Source organism: Lactuca sativa, chromosome 3 (assembly GCF_002870075.4).
Source record: "Lactuca sativa cultivar Salinas chromosome 3, Lsat_Salinas_v11, whole genome shotgun sequence".
NCBI classification, from domain to species: domain Eukaryota; kingdom Viridiplantae; phylum Streptophyta; class Magnoliopsida; order Asterales; family Asteraceae; genus Lactuca; species Lactuca sativa.
In genome coordinates this window covers 64,426,316-64,452,143 of record NC_056625.2, presented here as the reverse complement: position 1 = coordinate 64,452,143, position 25,828 = coordinate 64,426,316, and the positions used below count along the sequence as shown (strand labels likewise).

General features: G+C 34.1%; 3 protein-coding genes across 3 annotated transcripts; 1 reads left to right on the top strand and 2 right to left on the bottom strand.

Annotated features, from left to right (window-relative positions):
* The first annotated feature begins 5,805 nt into the window (after positions 1-5,805).
* On the top strand, positions 5,806-7,162 carry LOC111884276 (24-methylenesterol C-methyltransferase 2). The gene has a single exon (XM_023880588.3). The coding sequence runs from the start codon at positions 5,869-5,871 to the stop codon at positions 6,949-6,951; it is 1,083 nt and encodes a 360-aa protein (XP_023736356.1). The 5' UTR covers positions 5,806-5,868; the 3' UTR covers positions 6,952-7,162.
* A 6,907-nt stretch (positions 7,163-14,069) lies between these two features.
* LOC111884275 (protein CHAPERONE-LIKE PROTEIN OF POR1, chloroplastic) lies at positions 14,070-15,730 on the bottom strand. Its single transcript, XM_023880587.3, has 3 exons — positions 15,292-15,730; positions 14,470-14,830; positions 14,070-14,371 (listed from the first exon to the last, which is right to left on the bottom strand). Exons 1-3 carry the CDS (start codon positions 15,655-15,657, stop codon positions 14,196-14,198), a joined length of 903 nt encoding a protein of 300 aa, XP_023736355.2. The 5' UTR covers positions 15,658-15,730; the 3' UTR covers positions 14,070-14,195.
* Positions 15,731-18,779: 3,049 nt separating this feature from the next.
* On the bottom strand, positions 18,780-21,780 carry LOC111884266 (probable 26S proteasome non-ATPase regulatory subunit 3). The gene is made up of 8 exons (XM_023880578.3): positions 21,645-21,780; positions 21,468-21,558; positions 21,057-21,247; positions 20,430-20,564; positions 20,196-20,332; positions 19,937-20,102; positions 19,592-19,831; positions 18,780-19,512 (listed from the first exon to the last, which is right to left on the bottom strand). Exons 2-8 carry the CDS (start codon positions 21,550-21,552, stop codon positions 19,000-19,002), a joined length of 1,467 nt encoding a protein of 488 aa, XP_023736346.1. The 5' UTR covers positions 21,553-21,558; positions 21,645-21,780; the 3' UTR covers positions 18,780-18,999.
* Positions 21,781-25,828: the final 4,048 nt, after the last annotated feature.

Genomic DNA, 25,828 nt, shown 5'->3' with positions numbered 1-25,828 from the left:
CAAGGATATATAAAATTATTCAAACCAAAAATTTTATTTTATTCATAAAAGCAGCGGAAAACTTGTCCTTACAATGCAAAATCAACTGAAAAACTATGTATTTATTCCTAATAAATCTATCATAACTTTCTAAGCTCAAAATATGATCTTCGAATCCATGCGACGGTGATCCATTTCTTCGTGATCAGACTCATCTTGCTTTTCCATCAAGCTTCCTCTCTTTTCTCTGATCCTGCAAAACATTCAAATGTAATCTTATCACATTATGTATTAAGAATCAATGAATAGGAACTTGATGGAGTTAGATAGTGGATTTTATACCCAAGGAGGATTCATAACACTAGACTCTCCCATCTCTTAGATCTCTCAGGTAGATAGGGCAGCTTCGTCTCCAATGCCCCTTCTCTTGGCAATAAAAGCAAATGGACTCTTTTGGAATGACACAAGGAACAACCTCAGAGTTTACCGTTTCTGGATCTCCAATGTCATCATTTTCAATGTCCCTTGAAGTTTGGGAGTTTGATTCACCAGACAAATTTGCTTGATCAGCACGCCAAATCATTGCTGATTCAACAGTTATAAGCAAATAGGTGAGATCAATGAGGGTCACGTCGTGATCCATCATATAGTATTCTCTAACGAACTCACTATATGATTCAGGAAGTGACTGAAGAACCCAGTCAACAGCCAACTCACTTGAAATCTTGACACCAAACATGCTTAACCTATCAATGTGTGACTTCATCTCTAAGACGTGTGCACACACAGGTTTCCCATCTTCGTGTTTACTTGCCAAAAGGGCTTGAGTGAGCTTGAACTTTTCAAGCCTTTGAACTTGTAGGTTTGGGAGAACAACGGGAGGAGGTGGAGGAAGTGGAATCAAGTTAGTCCACATGGTAGGGATTGATCTTTCACCTTCATAGTGGAACAAACCTTGAGCAGGAATACTTTTTCCTTTAGATTCGGGAAGACCATGGTTAGATTCAGACATCTACAAAAATGGGAGAAAATTCAAGTTAGTTGATAAGAATCCTTGATGTAACACCCAAAAGAAACATCGAGGCTAGGATCCAACACAACATTCCACAAATTGGAAGAGGGATGCCGTAATCCAATTTGCAAAATATTTGAAGGTAGGTAAATGACGATTTACCAATTTCCACCATGAAAAACAAAAAAGAAGGTTAAGTTTTAAATGTATTGGAAACTCCTAGATTCTTTGAGATACATTAAAACTATTCAATGGCATGTTTTAATCTCGGATTATGCTCTTCTATTTGTGACTGGGATGCCGAGGATCACAAACAAGATGTGAATAACCATTTAAATGTGCTTGGTAACCTCATTGTCTTTATCATTAACTATTGATGTGCCGGTAAACCACACACGCTCCATCAAAATGACAATTATGAGATACCCATTACTACTCTTTATTAGTGCCTTTTAGTGTGCCAGTTAACCACACACGCTCCACTAACGACCAATAAAGCATAATGTGCAATTTCATGGATTAGCATATTTTTCACATTTCTCCTAAAGCAACTAGAGTTGGGATTTTGTAAAATAATGTTCTAGTACTTTCTTTAATAACATTATACTTTTAATGAGATGTAGTTGTCCTATCAAATCCGTTCTGCTAACGACCCTCCACTAATCAAGGAAGCGGTGGGTGAGAGTGGACACCCATTCAACTACCATTTTATAGGCAGTTTCCTTATACCCCCCTTATAGATTAGCTTCGTGAATGAGGCATACTAGCGATTTGACTAACCATATTCTTATACATATATAATATTTAACTTTTAATTATAATATACATATAAGGTGTGTTTTAAAACATTTTAAAACTCCAAGGGTTTATATAAAATTTTCGAAATTTAAACTATTAAATTTTAAATTTAAGTAAACCAATTAATTAGATTTAATATTTATCTATTAATTAACTTTTAATTAATTTATTAAATCTTTTAAGGATTATCTAATTAAATTAAACAATTAACTTAATCCTAATCCATATCCCTTCTAGATTTCAAAAATATGGGATAGAATAATTTCCTTAATTTTCTCAACCAAATAACTAAATTTAATATTTGTCTATTAATTAACTTTTAATTAATTAATTAAATCTAGTAAGGATTATCTAATTAAATCAAACACTTAATTTAATCTTAATCCATATCCCTTCTAGATTTCGAAAATATGGGGATAGGATAATTTCCTTATTTATCTCAATTATCCAATAAGGCAACTATTATCCAAAACAAAGAAACCTTAAAAAGGGGAGCATATTTCGAAATTACAAGGGGAGGAGGCTAGGGTTTTGGAAACCCTAACCCTAATTTCGACTAGGGTTCATGGAGGCTAGGGTTTTCGAAAACCCTTTGCACCAAAACCCTAAAATCGAAAATTTTGGCCTTTAGGGTTTAATGGCTATAAACCCTAATTTGCAATTCAACTATTATAGCAATTCAATTTAAAACAACAATGGCTCTGATACCACTAATGGGTTTTAGGTAAAACAAATAAACTAGAAAAACAATTCCTAAGTTCACATGCAACCTACTTTGGATCTATGTTTTATCTATTGAACATACAAATTTGAATTGCAAAACAAGAACCCTAGAGGAGAGAGGCTAATATCAAATTAACAAACTAGGGTTTAGTAATTACATACCTTTCAATTGTTATAGTAAACAATTGATAATTCCATTGATCTTGATCTTCTTGGAAGCTTAGCACCACAAGTGTAATGCCTCTAATGGAATCACACCCAAACTAGCAAGAAGGAAAGTAGAAGGAGAGAGAGGGAGTATGCAATTTTCGGCCCTAAGGGTTTCTTCCAAAGCAAGAGTGACCAAAACATGAACCAGGAGGCTCCTTATATAGCTGAGGGATCTAGGGTTTAGGGAAAACCCTAGTTATCCTTTGCTTATGGCCTAAGCAAACCCAAGGGACTTATCCAAGCCCCTATGGACAAAATTATTAGGGTTTCCCCTAAAGATTTCGTCCACCCTTATCCAAGGGGGTTCTAGAGCCTTCCACTCAACTATTAGATAATTGCAAACTAGTCCCTGCACCTTATAATCAATTCTTTTAACCCCAAAATTAATTCTAATTAATTTATGGCTAACAATTAATTAAACAAAATGATTTCTCATTAATATATTAATCTTTTAGCATATTAATAAATTCATTTATATTAATTTATTAATCTTATAATAAATTAATATCTCTCCTTTCATAATTTCCTTGTCTGGTTGCTAGGTTTGAGGGCAACCCAAAAGGATTGTGCTGCTATCAATTCAAGTACATACCAATTATAGTTATGGGCTTAGACACCTAATCCAACAGAAATCTACATACTTTTTCACTAAACTCATTCATCCAATCATATATGATTTCAACTTCTAGAGTAGTGTATTTTTATTTTGTAGTAGATTGTGTCATTATGTGTTACTTGGACCTCATTCCAACCAAACTTACTCTTCATTCCACAATGAAGTCATAATCTAATCATAATTCATAATTATCTATATTTTTTTAGAAACCAGAATCGTATGTAACTCTTTACATGACGATTTTATTCTAAACTAAGTATCTCACGTACATTTATCATTCCTCCAAATGAATCTTGTATCTTGACATCTTTCACAATATTGTTAATTCATGCAAAAGAGTTTAAAACTTTCAACATTCATATTTCTCTCTCTCTCTCTCTCTCTCTCTATATATATATATATATATATATATATATATATATATACACACACACATTCCAAGAATGTATATTATCATTCCTAAGTCTTTCATTTTAAAAATACTTTTCAAGTCAAAATGAAATGACCTTGCATAGTCATAATGTAATTTCAAATGATGAAGTATGTCTCGTTCATACAATATTAGGAATATCACTATCCTCCCACTAGTTCTTAGTAAACACACATGTTCATTTCATTTTGATATAAAAATATATCTTGTATCTCCATATTAAAATGATTATTCCAACCTTGAGATGTTTGGCTATTTGCTTTATATCCACAAATGGATCTTAAGCATTACACATTTTGTTAGGATAACATAGATTAAGAAAACCTCCTGGCTAAGCTATATAGATATCTTCTAGTAGATGTCTATTAAGAAAAGCAATATTTCTTGAAATCTATTTGTTATATCTCATATTAAGAATATGACGTTATAGTAAATAATATCCTTGTTGATCTAATCATAGTTACTTGTGAAAAGGTTTGATCATAGTCAATGCCATCTGTATGATAAATACCATAGTCAATGACACGAGTGTGATAAAATCCTTTATGACAAGCCTTGCTAAATGTGTGTGATATCCATGTATTTATTTTTTCTAAAAGGATCTCTTACTCCTTCTAGCCTTGTTATAGAGAGGAAGATTAATCAAGCTCATACTTGATTATTATACATGAATTACATCTCAATGTTCATGACTCTAAGTCATTCAAATTCAAGATTTAATATAACATCTTAGTAGTTGATGGATTTGTCAGAATCCATCAAGAAGAACCCATCAATGAGAGATTCCATATTTTTCAAGTTAAAGATGATTTCTATCATCAATGCGAACATTTTGTGTTTATGAATAACTTTTATTCAAGTTCAACAATTCCTTGTTGAAACCAGTTCCAACAATTGCTACATCAGACTATGGTTCTTGAGCTGCTTTAAGTTCCATGTGCCTTTCACTTACTTTGTCATTACAAGCTTGATTTCTTCTGACTCAACATTCAGAAAAATAAAAGAACTTATTATTGGCAGGTTTTTATAGTCTAAATGTCCTTTTAGAATATTCTACATACATGTAATTTGTTGGTGTTTGTATTCAAGATACATTTAACAATGATTAAGGTATAATCCCAATAACATAAAGGAAGATAATTTATACATATTAGAAAGTAAACTTTCCTTTAGACTTCGTCGGTTAATTCGCATTCTATAAGAAATACGTTGTAAAGACTTTGCGAAAATCATAACTTTTTCATACGAACTCTTGACGTTCTTTATATCGATTGATTCATATTTTTGAGTACATGAACTCTCTTTTACATTATTTTGGCTAAAAAGCAACCAATCTCCATTTCACTTTTTATGAGACACATTGTTATTTTGGGTTGAACGCGAAACTTTGAAAAATTATAATTTCTTCATACAAAGTCATATTTAGGCATTCTTTGTATCCACAAACTCGTGATCACGACTACTAAAACTTTTGTCAATACTACGAAGTATTTATCTTAAGTAATCTTTTATTTTTAAATATTTATTTAACTTAATTCGTAAATTTATTATAAGGTTTTATACAAATATTATAAGCCCATAATATTTGTTCACAAAGCATATACACGAGTATTTATCCTGGGTCCGTCTCTGCTCACTATGTGTTGCCTTTAACACATCGACACCTGGTCTTCCGTTTGAAAAGCATGTTGCATTTGTTGTTATAGATGCAATTGAACTTGGTAACTTTTGTTTGCAAATCCTTCTATATGGAATTGAGTTGATGCTTGTGACAATGGCTAACCCGTCAACATCACCATTCCGAACCTACTTGCAGGAAGAACCGTAGACACCCTTAAAAACCAACTTCTTTTATTGTAAAGAGGAAAAAAAATGAAATTTCCTTTTATTTGGAGTAGCTCAATTTCAAATTCAAAAATCCAAAACTCAATCTTATACTCCCTCCACTAACTCATTTGACATGGCAAAACGTGGTCGGGACCGCATAAAATATCTAAAATTAAATAAAAAATCACAGGACAGACAGAACTCACTCATCATAAGAACCGCACTTCAGACCCTCACACTTCTCCACAAACACACTCTCCCCCCTTCTCCCCCATGGATTCCCTTACCCTCGTCTGCACCGTCTCCCTTCTCGCCGGCGGCCTTTACTGGTTCGTCTGCATCCTTGGATCCGCCGAACAAAAAGGCAAACACGCCAGTCAGCTCACCGGAGGCTCAATCCAACGTGAAAACGTTCAAGACAATTACAATGAGTACTGGTCTTTCTTCCGTCGTCCCAAAGAGATCGAGAAGACGGAAAATGTTCCGGCTTTCGTTGACACTTTTTATAACCTCGTTACAGATATCTACGAATGGGGTTGGGGACAGTCGTTTCATTTTTCTCCTGCAATCCCTGGGAAATCCAACCTTGAGTCCACCAAAATCCATGAGCAGATGGCGGTAGATCTGATTCGTGTTAAACCCGGACAGAAGGTTCTCGACGCCGGATGCGGCGTCGGAGGTCCGATGCGTGCAATTGCGGCGCATTCAGGCTGTAACGTCGTTGGAATCACCATTAATGAGTATCAAGTGAGTCGAGCTAAGGCACATAATAAGAAAGCTGGGTTGGATGGGCTATGTGATGTCGTTTGCGGAAACTTTCTAGAAATGCCGTTTGAAGATAATAGTTTCGACGGCGCGTACTCGATCGAGGCGACTTGCCACGCGCCGAAGCTGGAAGATGTTTACGGCGAGATTTTTAGGGTTTTAAAGCCTGGATCGATGTACGTTTCATACGAATGGGTAACAACCGAATTATACAACGGCGAAGATCCGGAACATGTGGAAGTTATTCAGGGGATCGAGAGAGGTGACGCTCTGCCGGGGTTGAGGAGTTACTCCGACATTGCTGAGGTGGCGAAGAAGGTAGGATTTGAGGTGGTGAAGGAGAAGGATTTGGCGAAACCTCCGTCGCATCCATGGTGGACGAGGTTGAAGATGGGGCGAATTGCTTATTGGAGAAATCACATTTTAGTGATGGTGCTTGAAACGCTCGGTGTTGCACCAAAAGGAACTGTAGATGTTCACGAGATGCTGTTCAAAACCGCCGATTATCTCACCAGAGGAGGAGATACCGGCATTTTCAGCCCAATGCATATGATTCTCTGCAAAAAGCCAGAAAAGCCCCAAGAATCTTGATCATCTTCTTCGTTGAGGTTTATTCTCAATATTAATCGTTTTTTTTTTCCAAATCAGGCCCTTTTGGTTATTTTTAATTATCAGTATGATTTATCTGTTTGATTACAGTTTGATTTTCTGTGTTTAATTTAATCACTGCTTCTATTTAGTGTTTAATGTAGCTCCTAATCAAAGTTTTGGAATTTTGTAATCCATGGTATTTCCATATTCACTTTCTGGATTCATGATTTCATATCAAGTTATGCAATCATGGAGTTCTAAGTTGTTGATGTTCCTGTAATTATTCTTTGGGAATTAGTAATAGGAAAGATTCTATCTTTTGAATTTTGGAGATGATAATCAGAAATTGTAGATCTGATTAGGCTGGCATTACAGTTGTAAAAGAAAATGGCAGTAGTATTTTGGAAAAAAGATTCCAACTTTCTTCTAGTGTTGATCATGTTGGAGGAGATGATCACGTGAGAATTGAGGTCAAAGTGTTGGCAAGTCATGTGATACTTTTTGAATAGATTAATTTATTCACATGACATGACAAGGATTCCGATCCATTGCTGAATGAATATGTCAGTAGTTGGTTAATCATATGTTGTTCAAAAATGGTACTTGTTTAATAACCCATCAAATAACAGTTTTAGGATGTTTTCTGTTTTGCTCATTACATGTTTTTAAACAAGATTCTTGCTCCTTTTGTAATTACAAACGGGGCAATATACATCAAAATTTTACATGATACCCAATTGTATATATATTTTTTTGGGTTTAACCACTATATTTTATTTTGGTCAATAAAAGTCATCAATTTTCTAAAGAAATTTCCAATGTAATTAGGCCTAGCAATCGGGTTGGGTTCGAGGTCAGGATACATTGATCCAACCCAACCCATATAATATATGGGTTGATGGGTCATGGTTTGGTAGGTTGGAAACATCTATCCAACCCAACCTACATAACCCGTTTAAGTATATGGGTTCGTGGGTCTATAGGTCGATTTCGTGTAACTTTTCACATGTTAAATTTATACGAATTATACGTGTCTCTAAATTAATTAATAGTTACCATTTTATATTAATTAGAATGAAATGAACAACCAAATAAACGTCTCTCATGTCTTGAACTCTGCATTTAGAATTGGATTTGAGGTTAGGAGTGTTAGGACTTAGTCACTTAGTACACTTTGTATATTGACTAGATTCTATTAATTCATAAATAAAAAATTATTTTTTTAAATATAAGATATATAGTCGTATTGGTGGGTTGACCCATGACCCCAAACAAGTAACTCAACCCACCTATGAAATAAATTGGTTGGCAGGTCAGAAATTTCAACTCAAACCTGTTTATTTTCGTATCGTGTTACATGTTGGGTCGATAATTATCACCCCTAAATGTAATTCATTGTGACATTCTGCTTCTTCTGGTTTAGAAGGTGTTAAAATTGACATGGTTTCTCATTAACCTGCATAACATCATATGTTGTGTTAAAATAACATCTAACACTCTATAATGGCTTCTTATTATGTGTATAACCTGCTAAACTGGAAAATGAGAAGACATTTCAAGAAACAAAATACTATTTCATAAAGTAGATATAATGCACCATGGACAAATGAGAAACAATGTTAGTTTTAGCATATGCTAAACCGGAAATAGGGGTCACAACGAGCGCAATAATTTTTTTTTTTTTAAAAATGGTGAACTTTTATTCACTGAAATAAAATATAGTAGTTAAACCACAAAAACAAAATGTATTTTATATAATTTGTTGTTCCCTGGAGTCTTGTCGGTTTATACTTTGTAGATCAGAACAAATCTAATTTCTGAAAATGAATAGTATAATCTTCTGCAGATCTCAATGAAAACTACCTTCCAGTGGATCCGACAAGGTTTATTTGTAATTATAAAAAACCTTAATCAGGACAATGAATCTTGAATCTTTTTGGTAAGTGTTGTGTGCCGGCTGGTTTTTAGGAAAATAAAAAGGTGTATTCAAGTTGGTTTTTGTTATTGGGTTGTCCAAAAGAAGCATGTAGGTACAATAAATAATGGTTTTTGGTTAGATGTCTGTGTTTGCTTTCTTTGAAGGTTTATTCAACATTGTTGGCATTACATGTTTGTACTTCTATTTTTTGGCTTATCTTAATCAGATTTTGGCTTTTCCATTTTGGTTTTTGGTAAAAGAAATTAGAAAGATAAAACTTATTTTCGATTCTAAATTTAGAGTAAACACAATATATTATAAGAATATTCTTAGTTATAAATTTGGTTAACTTTAAAGGATTTAAAAGAGTAATATATTTTTCGATTTATATATATTTGGTCACTTAGTTTTTTTTTCGTCCACATTTATAACCGGTTACTCCATGTTATGCGGTAGAAATAACTTAATAAGGTAATATATTTCTCACTTTGTACACATTTAATCCTTAATATTTTTGTACACAGTGAGTCCTTAATATATATATATATATATATATATATATATATATATATATATATATATATATATATATATATATTGCAAAATAAGTCATTTTTGTTTTTGTACTAATTCAGTACTTATGAATGATTTCTTAAAGTTTTTTTCACGACATCTTACGTGAGACAATCATTAATGATGTGTGTGGGGCTTTTGATGCTTATGTCCATCGTGATCTCGATTATTTAATTGTTTAGGTCATGTGTTATGAACGTCATAACTTATACATACGATCTCAGATTTTAAAGATCTTTATGTCCATGCGTTCGTATTTTAGTCTACTACGACTTTCGTTTAGATTACTTCCGTTAAAAAAAAAAAATTTACTAACAATCTTTATACCCATATGTTTTTATGGATGCATATCTTGATGTTTTTCTATAAAATATATATTTTTACTAACAATCTTTATACCCATATGTTTTTTATGGATGCATATCTTGATGTTTTTCTATAAAATTGTAAGTAAAAATATATGTTTATGTCCATGCGTTCGTATTTTAGTCTACTACGACTTTCGTTAAGATTACTCCCGTTAAAATGTGATATATTTTTACTTACAATTTTATAGAAAAACATCAAGATATGCATCCATAAAAAACATATGGGTATAAAGATTGTTAGTAAAAATATATATTTTATAGAAAAACATCAAGATATGCATCCATAAAAACATATGGGTATAAAGATTGTTAGTAAATTTTTTTTTTTTAACGGAAGTAATCTAAACGAAAGTCGTAGTAGACTAAAATATGAATGCATGGACATAAAGATCTAGACTCAAAAAACGATTACGTAGATATAAAAATCGTTAAAATCTGATATCCTATGAAGAAGTTACAACGATCAGAACACAAGACCTAAGCCAAACCACAAGACTTGTGCAGCTAAGCTGTCGAGATCGCGATGGATGTAAGCATCAACAACCCCAAACACCTCATAAATAATTGTCCCACGTAAGATGTCGTGAAAAAAATTTAAAGAAATCATTCATAAGTACTGAATGAGTACAAAAACAAAAATGACGTATTTTGAAACAAAAAATATTAAAGACTAAATGTGTACAAAAAGAATAAGGACTAAATGTATACAAAATGAGAAATAAATATTACCCTATTAAGTCATTTTCCCGACTAACCTAAGTAACGAATCATTATCCCTAACTTTAGTGTACTTCAAAATTTTTGGCTCCACAATTTTTTAGGGTGAATTAATATAGAGACATGCACACCAATTTTATCGTATATGAGAAAATTTCACTAATGGCCCTTGTGGTTTAAAAATTTCTCTCAAATGGTCTTTATGAAACTTTGCTTACACAAATGGTCCTTAAATATGGATTTTGTATCACCATTAGTTCTGATGACTAACACCATTAGTTTTTCTGTTAGATCCAACATGAAAAGTCTTTTTTTGCCCTTATGATGACCTCTCTCTCTCTCTCACTCTCAGAGAACACAATGTCTCACTCAGTCTATAATGCAAATCTGCTTGTCTTCTTCTTCCTCCAGCCTTAGTGTGTGTATTTGTGTATGGTGACAAAACAAAATCACATCTCTCTCTCTCTCTCTCTCTCTCTCTCTCTCTCTCTCTCTCTCTCTCTCTCTCTCTCTCTCTCTCTCTCTCTCTCTCTCTCTCTGAACACAACGCCTCACTCAATCTATAATTCAAATCTGCTTGTCTTCTTCTTCCTCCAGCCTTAGTGTGTGTATTTGTGTATGGTGACAAAACAAAATCGCATCCCTCGTTCCTAAATTGATTATTGATCGTACCCTTTGTAGGTATTTGTGCTCCAGTAGCGGAAATTAGGAAAATCAAGAAATCCAACCCCTCTTTCCATTTGAAACACCTTTAGAATAAATAGAGTTCCATCGACTGGATCAGAAACAAACCTTCATTGAAATAGTCATTTCAAACAACGAAAATTATATAATGTTCTTTAAAATCATGTTTATCATAAAAAAATCCAGGTATTTGATCAAGACCCACTTCATCTCATCCATCTGAATAAAATCATCAACGAAACCATTTCGATCAACCTTCATTCCTTCGATGAACACATCCAGTTCAATCAAATCAAAATCTTATTCAAGCAAATTCGAAGCTAGTCAAATCAAATCAGTACCCATCAAAAACATTATCAACTCGATTTAAAAATCCATTACCATATTTCAAAGCATCACTGAATCGTAGACTTGTTCATGGGTCGGGTTTTGATCCTGATTTGCTCCAAACCCATAGGAATTTTATGGGTCTGGATTTTAATTTTCGACCCATTTACCCGTTTACAACCTATATCCGTATACTTTTTTTATTAAATGGGTTGGGTATGGGTCATTTTCGATTCGCTCCATTTACAACCCATCACATTTAATTACCCTTCTCTCTCTCTCTACATGTGTGTGTGTATATATATATATATATATATATATATATATATATATATATATATATATATATGTGTGTGTGTGTGTGTGTGTGTGTGTGTGTGTGTGTGTGTGTGTGTGTGTGAAATACTTGAAACATTCTTTATTTGCACAAGACATTTTATTCATTTTGACAACTAGTGTTGCATATGAGGTTGCGTTTATTGTTGTAGGAAAAAAAATTGATAATGTCGTTCCTCCATGCTACCTTAAATTGTAATGACTTTGGTGACAACACAAGATTATACAACTCGGATTCTAACTAAAATGTAATGCTAAATGTATTTGATTTTGAGTATTAAGTAATGTAATTCTTATTGTAATGAGTTTTGAGTATTAAGTAATGGAATTCTCATTATAACATAAATTTATCTTTTTTGAGAAATATTACTTTGTGGCACACATCAAAATTATGTAGTTTTAATGTTGTAAAAGGGTCGGGTTAATAGATTTGATATTCGTTGATTCGGTGGATATGAGTGGATTCGATTATTCAAAACCATGAGGGCTATTGGAGAGGAGTGGATCAGGTTTTCAAAGTTGTTAAAAGAGTTTGGATCAAGGACGATTCGCTTCAAACCCGCCCCATTGACAGGTCTACCGAATCGACACAGTGAAATTTGTTCCAATATGTCCTCTTCGATTCAACCCAATAAACACAAACTATAATTTCAAATCAAACACATGGTATCAAAGTATCATCGTCGTTCCCAAAAACTCAATCCAACATCCAAATCAATACTACCACAGAGATCGACAACAAATTGAAAGCCATTAATCAATATCTAAATGATTACACAAACATAAATATGACAGATTCTAGAAAGTGAAGAATACGATGGGAGGAAAAACAAAATTCCAAAAATCCCCAATAATGAACAAGTTCAACCAAAATCTAAAATTGATTGATGATAATGAGATAATAAGTTTGATTGATACCACAAAAAAAGATTAATTCCAGATTTAGAGTTTACGAATAAAAATGATGATGAGGTGCCTAAATTTTGAAGAAATGATTAAACAAATATAGCAAATGATCAACCACGTTTATGTAAAGCCCAAAGGGTATTTTCGTTATTTCACAAATATTTAACACAATCTGTTAACAGAGTTAGTCATAAAGACCATTGATGATACAAAATTCATAATTAGGGACCTTTCGTACAAGAAAATTTCATAAATATTTAGCAAAATCTGTTAACAAAGTTGGTCATAAGGACAACTGATGATACAAAATCCATAATTGGGAACCATTCATACAAGAAAAGTTTCATAAGGACCGTTTAAGGGAAAATTTTAAGATCACAAGGACCATTCATGAAATTTTGTCTAAATATAATTATATTTAATGCACATTTTCAACATTTATATTAAAATAACTGGAAAGTTTAGAAAATCATTTGTATTTTTAGGCGTTTACTTGAAAAGTCATCATGAACTTCTTAAAGAACTGATAATTTTGAAAATGTTCGTTTAATTCTTTATTTATCTACCAATTTACTCAAATTGGTTAGGATTTACTAATGCTTACAAGAACACATGTCAAAAAGAGTTTAGTCCCAAAGAGACTACTCCAAAACAAACCATTGTCCATCCATAACAGTCCAAAACACTCTAAAACAACCGAATGTAATATAAATTTAACTAAAATTTTCAAAGTTAATTAGTTCAAAACAATAAGATAAATTTTTAATTAATTAGTTAGTTGATGATTCAAGTCAAAGTTCTTTGGATTAGGAATTAAAGAATGAAAATTGAATAAATCTATTTAAGTAGGGTATGGACTTATTTATTTGTATGAAAAATTTTCATTCAATGTTGAAATATAAAATAAGAAACTAAAGATGTTATTTAGAAAGTCAATTTGGATTAAATTGAAAAAAATAATATTTTAATAAAAGATTAACAAACGAAACCGACTTGTTATTGTGTTCATCGCTGGTATTCTTATTTATTACCAATGACACTTGGAGGAGGTTCTAGAAGTGTTAAAAATGATAAAACGAAAAGTTGTATTTTTTTTTTTTTCATCTTGTTTGTTACATACGAACATTTTTGGCATCGTCCATGCTTTCATAAGCTAGCTACAATCACTCTTAATTAATCAGTTCTCATGTTCATTTGAAACTACACTGCAAAGAATTATTTACTATTTAACTAATCAGTAAAAAGAAAAGAAAATATATATAGTTGAAAGATGAAATAGAATTCCATGGTAAAGAAAAGAAAACCATTGACTGATTTAAGTTCTACAACATCCATTTTGTACAATATATCATATATCCTAGATCAGCAATTTTGTAAAGGCATATCGTAATTTAATATTGAATTTTGAGGCTTAATTAGCTTAAATACAGGGACACCAAAAATTGAGAAATAAGAACAAATTCACTTACCACAGTTGCAGGAGAATGTATGCCTAAAAATGGGACAATATCTACTTGCAACCAGTTTTCAACTACAGACCCCACCACAGCACCAGCCACCAGACCTCCTATAGTTATCACTGTGGCTTTTCCTGTAAATAACATTCAATCAACAATAAAAAGAGTTATTATTAATACACTATAAAGCTAATAAAATTATCTGAAAAATAAATCAAGAAATGAGACATACCCAGTTTAACATTTCTTTTGGTCATGAAGTATAGAGAAGCTCCAAAACTAGTTGCCAAAATAAGGCCTGGAACATCAGCACCTGAAAGAGAACCCACTGGAGAATTTGCACCATTTACATAAGTCAACACAGCTAATGCTCCATAGACTCCTGCTTCAATGCCCAAATCACGAGCAGATGGTGTTTCTACTGAAACAAGTGGATTTTTCATGGCACCTTGTACCCATTGTGGCATTGATCCCATTTGAGGAGTATTTATTACAGGTTTAACATCAGCATAACGAATGCTACTATTTACAACTTTTCCTGCTCTCCTCTGTGATAAGCTTTGCATAAGCAACATGTCATATGCAGCCTCCACCTGAAATTAAGCCCTAATAGTCAAATCTAAGCTTCTTTCAGACAGAATAGCAGTGATTTATCTGGATTCACGTCTCGTTAAGTGCATAAAGGAAGAGAACAACCATAACCAATTATCCATCTCCAATGGAGATTAAGCCCTAATAGTCAAATTTAAGCTTCTTTAATTCCAATTTCGTTGTAATAAATAGTTTCCACAATTATGGCAGATTATGCAAAAACCACATGAAGCCTAAGAGCAGTAAGTTTAAAATTTAATGCGATTCGAGTCAAAACTACTATCCTCGCATATATTTCTTCAATTATAAGCAGGTTTTAATCGGAAATCCTAAAGGATAACAATAAGGACATCGAACTTGAAATAAATCGTGTAAAATTGACACAATCTGTTTAGAATTTCCGATATAATCAACTAACAGAAGTTCAATATGATAAAATATGACCGCAGGAAACAAACTAAACCTGTGCAATCGACTCTTGGTCGTCTTTACAAGCAGCCAAAACTGAATTCTTAGCTCGGAGTATATCATCAAAGGAAGCCCCTTCCGATACGCCTAATAATTTCAAAGCCGTATCTAGAGACATCTCGAATGACGATTCGTCGGCTGTCGAGCCACCGCCGGCGGCGAGGACGACGAATCTTGGTAATGAGGTACGGCGGTAGGAGGAGGAGGAGGAAGAGGTGAGCCCGAGTCCATCGGCTTTGAATAGTTTTGAAACTGTGTGATTGTTTGCCGTCGTGAATGGGCGTCGGTGAGAGCGGAATCGGTCGGCGACGCCGAGGAGGGAGGCGCGGGTGGGACGGGCGGAGAGAGGAGTGGTAGCCATGTGTGGAAGAAAAATCCGTTGGTTGTTTGAGTGGGTGTGTGATTGTCGTATCGTATAATTGAGGGGTGTAATTGGCTTTGCTTCCAAGTTACAAATTCTTTTTATTTCTTTCGACAAAAATAAATGGATAACTTAGAAGGTGTTTGGATAAATGCATTTTTAGCTTAATTAGCTTATTGTTTATTGCTTATTGTGGTAGGAATAAGCATTTTTTTAAAATGTGTTTGGATTAGTTTATTGCGGTGGGAATAAACAATAAGCAATAAGCATTTGAAGTGTTTGGCAAACAAAACAGCTTATATGAGTAAAATGACTAATAAGCAATAAGCAATAAGCAATAAGCATTACCCCCCTTGCTTATTAAAATCAGCTTATTTAGCTTATTCCCACCGCAATAAGCTAATTTTTTAAGCATCCTATCCAAACACTTAAATTAGCTTATTGTGGTGAAAATAAGCAATAAGCTGTCATTTTTTTTCCTATCCAAACACCCTCTTAGTATAGTTTTCGTCAATTTAAAATAATATTTATATTTTTATATTTTAAATTTTTAATTAAATAAAAAGTTGATAACCAGACGAAAATCAATTATCGACAAGTACCATATTATTAAATTATTAAGTGTTCGTGTATAAATTAATAAAATGAAATATATGTATGGTAAAATTAAACCAAAAATAAAATGCATCATCAAAGACCATGTATGGTGTGAGATATGCTTTATGATTAATTTATCCCGGATAAAAGTGTGGATAGTTTGATTAATAGAATATATATTAAAGTAAATTTAGTTGATTTGGACATTTTATGATTGTATATTTGGTTTGAAATTTTTGAAACCAAGCTTACTTAATTTGGCTTATTGTATATAATGTCAAACTCTACCGAAAACTTGGGCATTTATTAAAAAGGTGTTGCGGTTATGGGTTGTAAATAAACAGAACAACGTTCTACTGGAAGTTCGTTTATTTAATAAATGAATGAATATAAACATAAATTTTCGTTCGTTTAGTTAAACGAATGAACATGAACAGTGGTCTCGTTCATTCAATTATGTTCGTTTATTTAAGTTTATGTTATGTTCATATATGTTCAATTGTGTTCGATTACATTAATATATTATATGTTCAGTTATGTTTATTTATCTATATCCGCTTAACATGTTTACGTACATAAGCGAATGAACATAAAAAATGTAATTTGTTAAACGAACAAGCATGAACAAGAAAACTCGTTTGTTTATTCATTTGTGTTCGTTCATTTGTTCGGTTAACTTAAGTGAACGCACGTGAATAAGTCTTTATTCGTGTTCGTTCGGTTCATTTACACCCCTAGTTACATTCACTTTAAAGTTTATTACATTTTATAAATTTTTGTTTGACTTTGTATGATAATCAAGAATCTTAACTTTATGCTGAGGATTTAAATTTATCACCTAAAGTTTTTTAGGAATTTCCACTTGGTATTATATATATATATATATATATATATATATATATATATATATATATATATATATATATATATATATATATATATATATATATATATATATAGAAGTCTCAAGCTCATTCTATATATCAGGTAAATTGATCATTTATAAATAATGATTAACAAAGAGTTTCATATAACTTTCAATTAAGCTCATAGCATTATTGTAAGTCAAAATATCTAGCGTGGAGTCGGCACACGTGTGACTTCAATTTTTGTAGTGAATTCATGAACATTTGTACATCGACAGACATGGTAATTAAGGCTCGTGGCATCCACCTAATGACCGTTAATCGAAGGTCATTGAGTTCTAAAGTTGATAATGGGAATTCAAAGTTACACAATCAGGCTCACAAATCTTTTAACTGCGAAATGAAGTCCTACGCATTGTTATCAAAGATATTGTGGTGTCTGAAGCGTGTCACTTCAAATTATGTCACTTTGAATTATGTCAACAATGGTGACAACATGGATTGTTGTGAATGTGACCAAATAAGTAGATTTTAACAACTAGACGGTGAAAATATTATTCTAAGGCAAACATTATATGATTCCAAACAAGTTTTTCGTATTTCAGTTACAAGTTTTTCGTATTTCAATTTGAGGTTTTCATTTCAGACATTGTGTTTCAACTAAATTATATCTATGTTAAAGATAACTACAACCGGTATGACTTTAACTACAACAAAATTCATAAAAATACAACCAATATAACTTTAGCTACAACAAAACATATAACAAAAAAATCATATTTTAATGCAAAAAATATTTTCAGTCCGAACATTGTTTTCTTGCTTTTTAGCTAATTGATATGTAACCTGTACTTTGTGAAAGACTAAGGTTATTGTAATCTACTTCGAATCATATGACATGTTTGACAAAACTAGTTGGTAGGTGGTAGTTAAAAGTTGTATCTTTTATTTGTTATATGAGTGTTTGACAAAGTAGCCGAAAGCTTTTAGAATGTGTAAAATTACATAAAATACCAATTGTTTAAAAAAGATAAATATATAAATATATTTTTAAGGACAAATCTGAAAATTAATTAAAAAACTCGATAGTTTTTTCTTAAATGCTATATGAAGTAGTTTCTAGATTTGGAGTTTTTTGGTAAACTAAACGTTAAACGCGAGATCTTCCAAACGAAGTTTTTCGTTAAAGATAAAAGTTAGAAGTTTCCAAATGGTTGTTGTGAAACATAGTTTCGGTTCTAGTACTCATTACCAAACATGACCATAGTTTCAAAACTGCATTTCTTGATGAGAAAAATACCACATTTCAACTTTTTTTTTAATAATTAGTAGGACCACATAGACAAGCATGTATCGATCCAAAACGACCTACTTTCATATTAGATGATCAAAGTCACAAGCAAGCAAAATCCTGATCATTTTCTATAATTCTAAAAAGTCATGTGGTCTTGTACCTTAAGCCCACCAAAAGATCGAGTTCAGAATTCGTGTTATTTTTTCTGGAGGATCCTAATCTGGGCGTTAAATAAAAATAATTATTTTGTTTCATCACGATATCATTGTCTATAGAAAACAAAGCGGCATGCGTTGCCAAACTACTTGCATTAGAATAACACGATTAGCCTTTTGATATCCATATGGCTTGTATATATAAAAAAATTACACAACAGGTCAGCATCATGCCGTCACAAATTAATCATTTTCAAAAGTAGCCACATACACAAGTCTACCAAACATAAAATATAAAAAACGCATAACAAAATCTATCAATCCCAGAACTTAATTTCAACATGTAATAATAATAAAACAGTAAAAACAAGAACACAACCCAAAAGCCAAAAGCTAGCTTCCCTTTTAAGTTTCACCTCAACAATCCGAATCAAAAATCATCATCATCTTCCTCAGCAATATGCTTAGCAAGCTCCTGCTCCTGTTGCTGCCTTTCCCTCCTCTTTTCTGCACTTTCTTTCTCCTTATGAGAATTAGGAGGAAACCTCAACGCACGAACAGCCTCATTATGCATATTCAAACAAAAAGCAATCCTTGAATTAAACGCAAGTTGAGGCTCATTTGTCGAATAAATATCACCAGTTTCCTTCGACACCATCCACCCATTCACATGATCTAGAGTCGCATCAATAGCACCATCACGGATCGCCTTTGACACAATGCTCTCCGCATCCGCAATCGGGTTCGGTGAGTCGAGTCGTAGCTTCTTTGCCACATCAGCAAGGGAGATACGCGAGTAGGAAATGCTGATGTTGCGGAGCCCGGTTCGTATCACGTTATGGCGGAGTCTCACGATAAGGTTGTTGGTTCGGTCTGAACTGAAAGTGGTTGCGAATTTCTCTGCTACATTTTTAAACAGCTCCAGATCTCCAATTCTAACCGCCTAAACCAATAAATAAATAAATAATAAACTCCAGTGAAAAGAAACTAAATACAAATAAATACGAGTCGAGGGGACTCACGTTTGTCAGCTCAAAGTAAGGCCTCAAAGCCTTCTCCATGCCTTTTTGCATGAAAACAGTTCGTTCAGGGATCTCGCCTAGAAGTAAGCGGACAATCACAGCCCATTTGTTGCATTGGACTCTGAAACCGAGGGCAGCTACGGGTGCTTTCCGGGCAGCTTGGAGGAGGGATTCCTTTGCGTCGGTGTACTCAAGTTGAATTGTTCTAATCTTGCCCAAGTAAAAGAGGTAGCGACAGAACTGAAACAGAGACGAGGGCAAATTTGTCATTTTACAAGGACTTACGAGCTTTTTTTGGTAATTAGTATCCACCTTATTTACTAATTTTTTTTTTAATAGTACTACCTGTTGGTTTGAATGAGCTTCAAAACGTGGGGCCTTTGACCTGAGCTTTTCGGCTTGATCGTATAAATTGTAATGAAGGTAATTGCGAAGAAGCAGGTTGAGAAGAGTTTCCTGGCCCAACTCATCATGGCGCAATGTAGCAACACGGTGCAAAGAAAGAAGATTACTGGAAAAATAAATAAATGTCATGCTTTTTAATCAAGAAGAAACAACTGATTATGAATAACAAGAAGAGATAATTCTATAATTACAGTATTACCCTCTGATTTCAGAGAGATCGCCGGTGAGTTCATAGCTGAGAGAGTAATAGAAGTAGAGCCTGGATGCGAGAACATCAACTGTTCTTCTGTTCAGGTTTTTCAGACGGGTAATGCTTGCTGAGGAACAAGACTTGGCCTGTGTGTCATGAGAATAATAAGTGATCTTGGTTGATTGACTATAGAGATTCATGTAGAACTTGGAAGGGTAAAACGGGAAAATTAAAGATGCTGACCTCGCTGTATTTTTTCTGATCAATTAGAAAGATTAGGACAAGCAGGTAGCAATAGATTTCAAGCTCTGGGGAATGCTTCACGGTGGTTTGAGTTGCAGATGATGCAGTGTCAACTTCCATGTCATTTTCATCATCCTTTAGAGAACATGAAAATCATCAACCAATGGACTTAAGCTGAGATTTATCAAAGTTTATTCTTAATTTGTTTTTGGTTTATTTCATTCCTTTTACATCCAGAAACTCTGATTATCATACATGAAATAAACGCTTGTGTCTATAAATGTTCATCGAGAAATCTGTATCTACTCTATAGTTGATGATTTGTACATCTGTACCCTAATCATCTATTAGTTTATGTCGTGTCTCGAAATGTTCATCCAGAAATTTGTATCTACTCTATAGTTGATGAATTGTACGTATGTACCCTAACCATCTGAGTTTATGTTCAAAATCATAAGGCATTGCTTCGTCAAGGAAATTAAAAACAGGAATGTCCAATACTGCTCTCTCATGTATTTACATATACAAAAGGTTTGTTTTCATTCAAAATTTTGTATTTCATGAACAATAAACAGCCAAATAGCATGAAAAGAGTTGTCTTTCATAATACATAGCACAGAAGCTAACCTTTGGGAGATATGAAGATAATCGAGTGTGTGCTTCTGATCCAGGTGCAAGAGCAACATTGAGGAACGAAGAAATTATAGAAGCCTTTAACTTCCTCCTCAATGCGATTGTCAGCCTAACAGCCCTCAAAATCCGACGAACTTCACGAGCGTAAGCTCCCGTCTCAATCAGTGCCGCGATTTCCTTCAAATCTGAATGTCAAATTGACATAGTTTCCGCACAGAGAATCCAAAATTATCAACTGTTCATACTTTATTTTCATCTAAACAGTAAGCATTAATTGCCTAGGGTTTTAGTTCTAACATGCTGGAACATCACTTGCTCGTTAACACGGATTCAGATGTACTTTCTTCCGCAAAGAGCATAACATAAAGGATATAACAAAGTTAGACTGAATTCATCGATGCTTACGCTGTAAAACAGGAGTGGTAGATGAAACGGAATTCGAAGGAGCTTCCGGGACCTGCTGCTCTTTCATCTCAACATCCTGAGTCATTTTTCCCTGTAAATTTGCAATGAAGTTATACGAGATCGAAAACGAATAACAAATATCAAACTTCTCGAACCCGATTTTAACCCTAAATTAACCTGAAAGAAGATAGATTGCAATCGCAAGCTCTTGGATCAATCAGCGAGGGAATTAGGGCTGCTTTTCCCCCAAGTTAGCTCTGTAGTCTCGTTTTAGAAGTCTCGAATTTTCACTTTCACCCCCTAAACTATAAACGAAAGAGCGATTCGGTCGACTAGTTATGATCATTTATTTTATAACCCCAAACCAGCAATCATTGATTTTAGGAGTTTAAAACCCAATTGCTAAAATTATTTTATAACCCCAAAACTCAAGTTTCATTTTTGATATAAGTAAACTTACTACTAGTTTAGAAGAAAATTAGATTTGTCAAATTATATATATATATATATATATATATATATATATATATATATATATATATATATATATATATTCTAAATATCTATTGTGTGATGTAAGAATCAATGTAAGCCAATTATTTCAAAAATCTATATAAAGTTAATTTTATAATTTTAGCTATTAATTATTTATGGTAATTGTTAAATGAATTAAAATCTCAACATATCCCTATAAAATTGCAATTGGTTTCTAAGAGAGAACGACTCTAATTTTTTTTTCATGCTCATGACCGTTTCTTCCCGACAACCAATTCTCGTCGGTCATCTCTCCGCGGGCTTTATACAGATATCATTTCATCATCCTTCATGTCGTATAGCCGACTCGGGTGATTTTCTCAATTATCTTTCGTTTTAGTTTAGTATTTGAATGTAACACCATGTTCTAAATCGTTCCTAATTCGGGGATGTGTTTCGAGGATCGGTTATCATAAGGCTTAGGGCCTTTTTAAAAGAGAAATATAGACCCATTTGGGTATGGGTAATGTAAGTTAGATTTTTTTTTTTTTTGGAACCGACAATATATTATTAAAAGAGACCACCAACTAGCAAAATGCTAGATGAGGCAAAATATAAGCATACATAGTGTTTTACAAACAATCAAAAGGGTTAATACACCATTGTATCCATTAGTAATGACATTTTTTTCTCCTGTGTTTGACCCATGTGAATACTATGGATTTAACATTATCTGCGACCGTTGCGGGGGAACACCTCAACTTCTTGAAAATTTGGTCGCATCGAGCCCTCCATATTGACCACATCGTACCATAACAGATGGCTAAAAGATTACTTCGCTTTCTGCTGCAATTCCCCCAATCTTTTACAAAAGTGAGCATTTCTCCAATATCATCAGTCATGGGAGCAGATATGTTGCACCAGTGAAATACCCACTACCATACAGTCTGAGCAAAAGGGCATTTGATTAGAGCATGTGAGGTATTTTCATCTTCTGTCTCACAATATTCACACCTAGAAGATCCTGTTAAGATACCTCTTTTTTGCAGCGCACAGTTAGTGGGATTCTATCCATACTTGCTCTCTAAATAAAGCAGTTCACTTTAATTGGGACACCATGCATCCAGTCAATCAGCACACTGTCTGTAAGTGCTTAGGAGCTGTCAATCAATCTTCTTAGTTTATAGACATGGTATCTATTGTCATCTGATAAGGTACACCTTCACGAATCTGTCCCCATGGTGGGTTGAAATGTACCAAGTCTTGAGACTAGTACATTCAATTCCCTAATATGATCTGTAGAGAGCCTTGCCTTCCAATCCCACTCCATACCTTCAATTTCGATTCTGTCACTCACCCTGCACTTCTTCTTTTTCTCCAATTGATATAATCCAGGGAAGGCAATTTTTAGAGACCCACCACACCAATTGTCTAACCATAATAGAGTATTATCACCTGAGAGTACCTTCTTTACAATAATGTCTTCTATGTTGACTCCCATTTTTTTCAGTTCATCTCCTGCCCCAACAATTATTTTCCATACCCTTGGGATGGAACTGCTTGCCATGTAATTCGATGCTTTGTTTCTAATATTATGGATTCCTTTTATTACTTTTCCCATAACGTATTTCCTTATGTTCTTAGTCTCCACCACCACTTAACAATCAAAGATAGGTTGAAAGCCTTGAGTGATCCCAACCCAAGACCTCCCACATTTTTTGGTGCCACTACTTTCTCCCATGCCACCCAATTAATCTTTCTCTTTTCTTCCGTACCACCCCACAAGAATTTTCTTCTGATTTTTTCTAATTTATCAATTACCCCATTTGGAGCTACGAAGAGTGAAAAGAAAAAAGATGGAAGACTGCCAAGAACAACCTTTGTCAAGGTTAATCATCCGCCCATAGAAAGGTTTTTGGCCTTCCATGAGGAAAGTTTGTTGTGGAATTTCTCCATGATAGGAGGCAGTTCTTTATTAACTTCATATTAGCCCCCACTGGCACGCCTAGATAAGTGAATGGTAGTACATCCGGTTTACAACCAAGTGGTGTTGCCCATCTATTTACCTCGTGCATATTCGCTCCTATTCCAAAAACACGTGACTTATTAAAGTTTACCTTGAGACCTGATGTGGCATGAAAGCACCTGAGAATCCGGCCCAAGTTCTTGATGTTTTCTTTATTCCATTCACCGAGGAAGAGTGCATCGTCCGCATAGAAGAGATGTGACACCGATATGTCATCATGTGGTATTTTTATCTCTTTGAAAATACCCTTCTAACACGTTGTCTTCATAGCAATGCTTAGCCCCTCCATGGCTATAATGAAAAGAAATGGTGACAGGGGATCTCCTTGGCGGACTCCTTTGTTGATCTCATACGGGAGTTCGGTCTGTGATTTAGAGCCCAAGGGTGTAATCGTAAATGGGCAGTTTGAACCTTTTATGAATTTTGGATTTTAGTTTGGAAAATTTTAAGGCAAGGATGAGTTTATAGAAGGGTAGAGCTTATCGTTACCTTTCCGTGGATATAAGGATCATCAAAATCGGACCTAGAACGAATAAGTTATGACTTTCGGAAGTTGGAGGTTTAAGGGTTAAGCCTAGTACGTTGGGCGTACTTTAAGAGTACGATTGGCGTATTAGGGAGGGAAGTCGCGGATGCCTTATGGAGTACGCTGGACGTACTACATTCAGACCCAAACCCTAATTTATGGTCTTAGACCATATTTAAGCTCCTTAACTCAACACCAAATCCTGTTATCTTCAGCCTCCATTCCCTTAAACCCTAGAAACGAAACCCTAGCCACTATTGGTGTGGTTCTTAACCTTTTGGTGTGATTTCATGCATTTTGGTTCTTGTTGAAGAAGAAGGAGCTTCCTGAAGAAGTGTGAGATTGCTTGAAGCTTGTGAATCCAAGCTTGGTGCATCTTGATCTACCTTCTTGAGGTATAAAGCTTCAAACTTGTTGACTCTATTCTTAGATCTTGTTATATCATAGTTTCATAAGCTTTTTGTCCCAAAGTTTGGATCTTTGTGAGTATAGAGTACTCCAGGGCATATTAGTTGTCCTTTCTGAGGTCTTAGAGTGTTATGAGTCATAAAAATGTTTGCTTGTTCATTTCCTTAGAACCATGTAAGAGTTAAGTGGTTTTGAGTGTTGTGAAAGTAATGATTTTGGAGATTTAGCCCTCTTTAGCTATGCATAGGCTTAAATGTTTCGACTTTATGTTTTAAGACATCATTTAGGGTTAAGATAAGTGTTTGGATGCTTTTTTATTAACCATTAAGAACTTATTATGGACTTTTGAACATCTGATGAGTACGTTGGGCGTACGTAGGAGGGTACGCTCAACGTAATGTGAGTTTCATGCATTGGAGACTTGTACATTGTGCTTTGGCAGTCGGTGTGCGAGGCGTACGTTTGGAGTACGCATGACATACTCCCCAGTACGCCTATTTTAGGCATTTTGGGTTTGGGCCTTGTTGGGCCAATAGACTTCTGGCTTTAGGCCATGGATAGTATATGGGATTTGTTGGAATTAGGTTCATGATGGTTTTTGGGCCCAATTAGGAAGATGGGCCATATTGGGCCTTGGGATGCCATTTAGGAAATTGAGCTTTTTGAGCGAATGAGTTGGGCCTTGGTTTTGGGCCAAGTAAGAAAAGGGTAAAAGGGTCTTTTATCTTGGATATTGGACAAGTAATTTAGATTCTTAATTATGGGTTGAGGTCCAATTATTAATTGAATATTATTTGATGGTGCTAGCACGTGGGGATTTTCCGGATCGGTAGATCAAGATGTTATTTGAGAGATTCAGCGGCTTGAGGTGAGTTTTCCTTCATTATATCCATGGGTCGAAGACACCAATGTCGGCCCACTAGTTTA